The sequence below is a fragment of the Gallinula chloropus genome (genome assembly GCF_964237585.1).
Source record: "Gallinula chloropus genome assembly, contig: HAP1_SCAFFOLD_51, whole genome shotgun sequence".
NCBI lineage: Eukaryota > Metazoa > Chordata > Aves > Gruiformes > Rallidae > Gallinula > Gallinula chloropus.
In genome coordinates, this window is record NW_028168423.1 from 1,086,935 (window position 1) to 1,095,109 (window position 8,175).

The 8,175-nt window shown below is 48.3% G+C and overlaps 1 protein-coding gene across 1 annotated transcript; it reads right to left on the minus strand.

Moving 5' to 3' along the window:
* Positions 1-6,417: 6,417 nt before the first annotated feature.
* On the minus strand, positions 6,418-7,341 carry LOC311204469 (olfactory receptor 14A16-like; the record flags this gene model as incomplete). The annotated part of the gene is made up of 1 exon (XM_084280892.1): positions 6,418-7,341. The coding sequence occupies one exon, from the start codon at positions 7,339-7,341 to the stop codon at positions 6,418-6,420; it is 924 nt and encodes a 307-aa protein (XP_084137018.1).
* Between the last annotated feature and the right edge of the window lie 834 nt (positions 7,342-8,175).

Consider the following 8,175-nt stretch of genomic DNA (forward strand, 5'->3'; position numbering starts at 1 on the left):
AGCCCTAAGGTGGACACTGGTAGAGCCTGAAAATGATGTCAGAAGACTTTAGGATCGTGCCCTTGGGTAGGAATCCCAGAATCATAGAATCACAGAGTGTTAGGAGTTAGAAGGGATCTCAGAAGATCATCTAGTCCAACCTCCCCTGCCAGAGAAGGATCACTTAGATTAAATCCCACAAGAATGCATCCGGGTGGGTTCTGCATGTCTTCAGAGAAAGAGACTTGTAGCAATGTATCTTGAGAAGAATGGACATGTGGCCCATCCAGACTCAATATTGCCTTGACATGTCTTGGCTTGTGTCACGATCCACACCCAGATAAACTGCTTTGGCAGAGGTTAAACCCCCTTGCGTTTCAACCGACCTCAGATTGCTCTGGGTGGCTGGGGGCAGCTGGGCTTAACCCCTGAGTGATGTCCAATTAGGTGCTTTATCGTGAGGAGGTCTGCACAATTCTCGGGAACAGAATTAAGACTTAAAACGGAGTCAAGGTTTAAGTTACTTTATTTAGCCTGCAACAAGTGTGCAGGAGAAGGGGGAAGGGGAGAAACAGAGAAAGAGAGAGAGAGAGAGAGAGATAAAGAGAGTGAGAGAGAGATTGCAATATCTACCACCACGGAGCTGAGGCGTCCTGGCAGTCTGAATTGACTTCACGTCAGACGGGGGTGGGGTTTCCACGCTGGGTGCAGGGGGGTTGCTCCACTGCAGACGTGCACACTAACGTGGCAGTTCTTCTTGGTTATATACAGTTCAAGGATACTTATTTATTTGGTGACCTCATACACCTGTACATATTCATAACCTGTCCCACTTCATATTAAAATGAGTTCCAAGAAGTGATTTCCATCAACTCCTCCCCACTGTGCCTGCGCACTGCTGTTTGGTGGTGGTCGTTGAGGGTCGTGGGGATGCAGTCAGATGGCTCCTCTTCATCACCACAAGTAACCTTCTGTCTTGCACAGGCTCAGTTACCCCTTGACTCTGACCCAAACTACAGGTTTGGTTTCAGCAGGTTTTGTATACCTTCAAGGACAAGGGGGAGCTTGAACTAGTTACAATGAAATGCTTTGCCTGCATTTGTGACCAATTAGAGACAAGCAAGGATTCAGATAAGGAGGAGGGGGGTACTGGAACTTGTCAAAGAAGTCATTTTATTTCCACAGAGCACATAGTCCTTAAGTGTGTAATTTACTTAAGTATGTTCCAATTGGTGTTTCTTCTTTATCAGTGAGGCAGAGTCATTCAAGTGAGGCATTGTTTATGGGAGGTCACCACTGTGGCACTTCAAGTAATCCTGTTAGCAAGACTTCCTTAACCCTTTACAAATGTCTTTATGCAATATTTCAGCAATGTTGAGACATAAGTCCACTGGTACAGGCATTCGTTGAGGGACACGGTACATCACAGCTTGTCCTAATATAATGAGGCTCTTCAGGACAAATTCCTCTGCTTCTCAAGATTTTTGACAAACAACTAAAACCCTACAATTCCCAAAAGGTATAAATCACCAAAAGTATGTTGAATTTGGGACCCTGTCCTGTAACAATGTCAAATCACCTGTGTTCCACAAAGGATTTTTCTGCTATTGGAAGAAAAATGTGCTGTAGGAAGGTTGAACTTCTCTCAGGACGCAGAGTTTCCCCAAAAGCATCACTGCCTAAACAAAATATGTGTGTATCTTGTACCAACAGGCAGCCGCCGGGGCCCCCCTGCCGCACCCCAAGGGGGGCCTGGACCAAGGGGCGGATGCCCCTAGGGCCCCCCTGACACCACACCCCAAGGGGCGCACGAAGCCAGGGACGGCAGCCCATGGGGCCCCCCCACCATATGCCAAAGGGTGCCCGACCCAAGGGCAGCAGCCGCTGAGGCCCCCCTGCCACCACATGCCAAAGGGGACCTGACCAAGTCAGGATTAAAATAAAAGCTTTTCAACAGATTCCTCAGCCCTTTTCTGGTCAAATAGACATTTAAATAACTATCCATATCCTCATCCATCAGACACAGCAATCAGCTCACGCCTCACTCTCTGAAGGAGACAGCAATTCCTCCCCACAAGGCAGCAAGCAGAACAAAGCCGTAGCTCACAACAGGCAGGAGTTCCTCTTCTGGTCCCAAGCAGACTGCAATCCCTCGAAGAAACCAGCATGAGCTACACAGGTTCCACTGTCCTATTGTCGTGGTTTAGCCCTGGCTGGAGGCCAGATGCCCACCAAATTCAGTCTATTACTCCCCTTCTTAGTTGGACAGGGGAGAAATTATATATTAAGAGGCTCAGGAGTCAAAATAAGGACAGGAAGAGATCATTCTGTAATCAACGTGGGCAAAACAGACTCAACACAAAGTGAAGAAGAGACAAACTACTCTATTACACTACACTACAACTAGAAAGAACAGTGAAGTAACCGGAGTTGAGAGTACGACCAGATCTTAAAACAAACGTAACCACATCTTGAAACACTTTCCCCCCCACACTCCCTTCTTAGCAGACTTTAGTCAGGATTATGCTCCCTCCTTTCCCCCCGCTCGCAGTACGGGGGCAGGCAGGGACTGGGGAAGATGGGTGGCAAAATGCAGCTGCTGCCGGGTTGTTTTCTCCTCGATGTGATTCTCAGAGGTGCTCAACTATCTCTTGGGCTGTGACTTTGGCCTTGAATTGCTCGTTGTTTACAGTTTAGGCTGGCAGGAAACTGTAACTGCTGCTTAAAGAAACCATCTCAGCAGCACAGCCTCACCAAACTGCAACAGTACCTCAGACTTTTCTTCATCCTCAATCACAATGGATCCCACACACAACAAAGAAAGTTGGGAGATTCTCCCTGATTCTCTTTTTTATTAATGTTTTAATAATGTTATTATAATATCATTAATAATATTATTAATAATGCTAATGTATTAATAACAAAAGGAGGTCCAGGGAGAATCTCCCACCTTTATTGTTTTTCACAAACAAATGGTGCCAGGGTGGAATAATGTTCCTGGCATGAAACCTCCCCAGGCAGCCAACTGGCAGCCTCAGTAACCTTGAGGCTCAGGGCTTGTCTAGCACAGGGAACGCTCGTAACATTGCCTGATGTCATTTTCTATCTCCACCAGTGTCAATACTGGAAACTGCTAAATGTCCAGCAATAGCTCCCAAACAAAAGGTGTGAGGGTTCAAACATGTTCCTTGTCTGAAAACTCCAAAGGCAGCCCACTTAGAAGCCCCAGTAAGCTTGGGGTTCAAGGCTTTTGAACCCAAGGCAACTCCCCTAACTGTGCTTGGTGTCATTTTCAAGCTCCACCAGCATCCACCTCTGAACATGCTTAAGGTACAGCAATAGCTCACCAACTAAATGTGTGAGGGTTGAAAGATACTCCTGGCCTGAAAGCTCCTCAGGTAGACTAAAGGCATCCCCAGTAACTGTGGGGCTCAGTGCTTTCATATACAATGGAATAGTCCTAAAAGTACTTGCTGTCATTTTCTACCTCTACCAGCGTCCACCTTCACTAATGCTGAACGTCCAGTAATAGATCCCAAGCAACAGCTGAGAGAGCTGAAAGACATTCCTGGCCTGAAAACTCCCAAGGTAGCCCAAAAGATGCCCCAGTAACACTGGGGCTCAGGGCTTTTATAGACAATGGAATGGTGATAACAATGCAAGACATCAGTATTTCGCTCTACCAGCTTCTAGTTTTGAATCATCTAATTGTCCAGCAACAGCTCCCAAACAGAAGTTGGGAGTGCCTAGTAATCCTCCTGGCCTGAAACTTGACGAGGTAGCCCACTAGAAGGCCCAGTGATCTTGGTGCTCAGGGCTGTCATAGACAATGGAATCATCCTAACTGTGCCTGATGTCATTTTCCGGCTCTACCAGCGAACTTGCTAAAGGTACAGGGATTCATCCAACACAAAAGGTGTGAGCAATGAAAGATGTTCATGGCCTTAAACCTCTCCAGTTATTCCATCCCCATTAATTTGGGGGTCAGGGCTTTCATAGCCAAGGGATTGTGGTGCTCGGCTCTCAAATGGGTTGAAACCATGACCAAAGGTTCCATCACAACACCTGCACATCAAGGCAGCTCAGACAGGACTGGTGCAGAACCAACAGCAAGGAGAGGAACTTGGGATTTCCAGGAGATGCCGTAGCAGTCTGAGGTGCTGAACAGGAATCTGGCCATGGACACATTGGGCTGCTCTGGCAGGAGTGTGACCACACAGACAAGGGCCCTTCTGGTCCGTCTGGTAAAGGCCACCTCTGGAGCAGTCAGTCCCAGTGTGGGGTTCCCCAGTCTGATGGAATGGGGAGAAAATACTGCATGGTCAGAGAAAGTCTGAAAGATACAGTTAGGGGTCTTGTGTGGACAAGCTGAGGGACTGAGGCTTCTGTAGCCTGGGGAAGGGGAAGCTGAGGGAAGCCCTCTCTGTGCTACATTGAAAAAACTTAAGAAAGGAAGTCCACATGAAACTGCAGTTTTGAAGGTCAAAGTGGACATGAGGATAAAGAAATGTCATTCTGAGTGTGTTGCTATGGTGTAAAATGTTATTTGCAAGAAGTGTGGATGAGCTGTTGGCTTTGTGTTTGTGGAAACAGATGGTGAGGAGGGAGAGGCAGCAGTACAGGCAGAGGCAATGTGGGGTGAGAACAAAGTAGGGAAGGGCATTGGGTGCCTACAGCCTGCAGGGGAACAGGCACAGGCGTGGGGCAGTGTGGCACGGGCTGTGGTGCAGATGGCCAAGGGTGCTGGCCAGGCTGAAAGGGCCTGATAGAAACATGGTCTTTTCCCCTTGGCTATGGCTGATGTCCCTGCCAGAGACCTCAGAGAAATACATTATCCTCATGGCCATGGAGCATTGTTGCCTCCTTGCACCCACCCCAGTGTAGGACACCATGTTTCATACCCCTGTCCTTCCCTTGGCCTTACACTGCCCACATCCCATGGAAGAGCTCTGAGACACAGGTGAGGGTCAGGGTCTCCCTGCCCAGGGGCTGGGGGTCGGGTCAGTGCTTGGCATTTCTGCTTCATCAGACCAAGCCAGGGTGTCCTTAGCATCAGAGCTGCCTGTGCTTTGCCTGTGTTTGTCTTCATGGACTCCAGTTGTCTGCTCTAAGGAGCCCATGGGGAGGTTTTGTCAGCAATGGCTCCCAGGGGCCTGTTAATGCTCCAAGGTGCTTTGGGCATTGTTCCTGACTTGGACTTCTTGAGAGGTCTCTTCACTTTCCTCTTGGTATCTTGTGGTCTCTGGACTCAGAAGAGAATGTACCATGGGTCACATAAACATCCAGAAATCCCTTACAAACATGTCTCTCCACATAACTGTCTTTGAAAAAAGTAAGACTTGTTTAACTAATTGGAGACGTTTTATTTGAGTGATGCAAATTGCAAAGGAATTTCACAATTCAGGATTTTTTCATAGGAAAAAAAGTTTCTGTCATATCTCAGATCATGGAAGAATGTTTAGCAGCATGCTGCAATGGATGTTGGTCCAGACTGGACTCAGATCTCTAAGGAGATCTGGACAGGCAGGAAAAGCAGCCAACTCTGTCAGGAGAACCTTGCTCTTCCTCTAGCCCAGCAGTTCCCTCGCGGGCGTCCTGGGACTCCCAACACTTTTTCCTCACATCATCTGTGCTCACAGGCACAGACGGATTTCTCTGACAACAAACAGCAGTTAAATATGACACAGTTTAATAACCATGAAATCTCTCTTCTCAGCTGCCTGCTATGGGCAAGCAGCGTGTGAAGGGGGTCAGCTTTCAGAGGAGATTCTCTCCAGGAAAGGTGACTTATCAACACAGTGACCTTCTAACAGAACAGTTCATTAGACATCTGAAGCTCAAAGGAGACACTGGAGAGCTGAGCAGCATCTGATAGACGAAAGAGCAAGCTGAGGTGGAATCCTGTGAGGATTCATCCATCTACTCTGCTGAAAAGATGTCCTTACGCATGGCCATATCATCAGGAGAGGTGGAAACACCTGAATGATGAGGGAGAAGAAAGAGACAGACTGGGGGTAATGCAGATACAGGAGAAGGTGAGTATTTATTCTGCTGCCATGGTACCTACCCTGGAAATTCCCATTCTGTCACAGTGAGAAAGCATTGCCATTTCAGACAAGTAGTCGAGTGATTGAGCTGATGAAAATGTGCTTGGAAATTATTTAAATATATACATTAAAAAAAAAAAGTGGCTATTTTTAGGCAGACCTGAAGGAAAGACAGCACAGCTCATCGTTACACAGTGTCTCAGTCACACAAGACCAGGAGATACTGCATTAGCAATGGGATGAACATAACCCATGTTATTATACTTTAGGTAAAACAGAAAAAAAAAACCCAAAACAAAAGAAAACAACTATGAAAACTATTAAATACAGACTGGTCCTAGCATGAGTGACAGGGACAATGATATGCAGAAGATGAGCAGTTTATTGCAGCTTACAAACATCTACTTCTCAGTCTCCACACAGCATCCTTGAGCTCCTGGTTCCTCATGCTGTAGATGAGGGGGTTCATTGCTGGTGGAACCAGCGTGTAAAGACATGCCACTACCAGGTCCAGAAATAGGGAGGAGATGGAGGGGGGCTTCACGTTGGCCAAAACAGCACTGATGAGAAACAGGGAGACCACAGCCAGGTGAGGGAGGCAGGTGGAAAAGGCTTTGTGCCGTCCCTGCTGCGAGGGGATCCTCAGCACAGCCCTGAAGATCTGCACATAGGACACCACAATGAACACAAAACACCCAAAAGCTAAAGAGTCACTGAACATAATGACTCCAGTTTCCCTGAGGTAGGTATCTGAGCAGGAGAGCTTGAGGATCTGGGGGATTTCACAGAAGAACTGGTCAACAGCATTGCCATGGCAGAGGGGAAGGGAAAATGTGTTGGCTGTGTGCAGCAGAGAATTGAGAAACCCACTGCCCCAGGCAGCTGCTGCCATGTGGACACAAGCTCTATTGCCCAGGAGGGTCCCGTAGTGCAGGGGGTGGCAGATGGCAACGTAGCGGTCATAGGCCATGACAGTGAGAAGACAGAACTCTGTTGAGAACAAAAATGTAAAGAAAAAGAGTTGAGCCACACATCCTGTGTAGGAAATGGCCCTGGTGTCCCACATGGAATTGGCCACGGATTTGGGAACAGTGGTGGAGATGCAGCCAAAGTCAAGAACAGAGAGGTTGAGGAGGAAGAAGTACATGGGGGTGTGGAGATGGTGGTCACAGGCTATGGTGATGATGATGAGGCCATTGCCCAGGAGGGCAGTCAGGTAGATGCCCAGGAAGAGGCAGAAGTGCAGGAGCTGCAGCTCCCGTGTGTCTGCAAAGGCCAGGAGGACGAACTGGCTGAAGGAGCTGCTGTTGGACATCTGCTGCCATCAAGTGTGGAGACCTGTCCAAGGAGGAAAAGGCACAGTTAGAAGTCAGGGTACTCGTCTTTGAGAGAAACCTCTTCCAATTCACATTGACTCTGGATTCAGGAAGACTTTTGGCAGGTCCCTTTTAGGAGGTCTGTTTTTTGCTGCTTGAGTGTGCCACTGCATTTCAGTGAGCTTTTCAGCACTGTCACTCCAGTTTCACCCGAGGGCAGAGCAGAGCTTTGGAGCTTTGGTTTTCTTCTGACTGTACCTGAGGAGTGTTTCTTCTCCCAGAACTCCCTGACATTGCTGCTGCAGTGCCAGTGAAACCTTCCCCTGAGCGCAAAGTGGGGAGAGCTGCTCTGTCCATCAGCCCTGGTCTCAGCTGCCCTGTGCTGGGTGCTCTGTGTTGTACGCTGGCTGTAGAAAATAAGTGTCTGCACTGCGGGGGATGTCAGGGAGGTACCAAATCCCCACTGCCAGGGCATTTCTAGGAGCAGCTTCTTCTCCCTCCCTCCCTGTCAATGTCTCCTGCCTGCAGCTGTCCCCTGAGCTGCTTCTCTTTGCCCATGTCACCTCCTGCTCTGTGCTTACAGACCTCATCCAACCTGCCCTGTGCTCACCTCTGCTCTGCAGACCCCTCCTGGCATCAGGGCACTTCCTCAGGGAGCCTCTGTGTGTGCAGGGCTCAGGACACACTCTGACAAGTTTTAATGACAAATGAGTTTGCACTGCCTTCATCAAAGTTATCAAGAAAAGCTCAGCTCCCTCCTCACACCCAGTGCAGAAGAAAAAAATGTGAATCAAAGTCTCTTTCCCTGAAGTGGAAAATGCATCCTTGGTGTT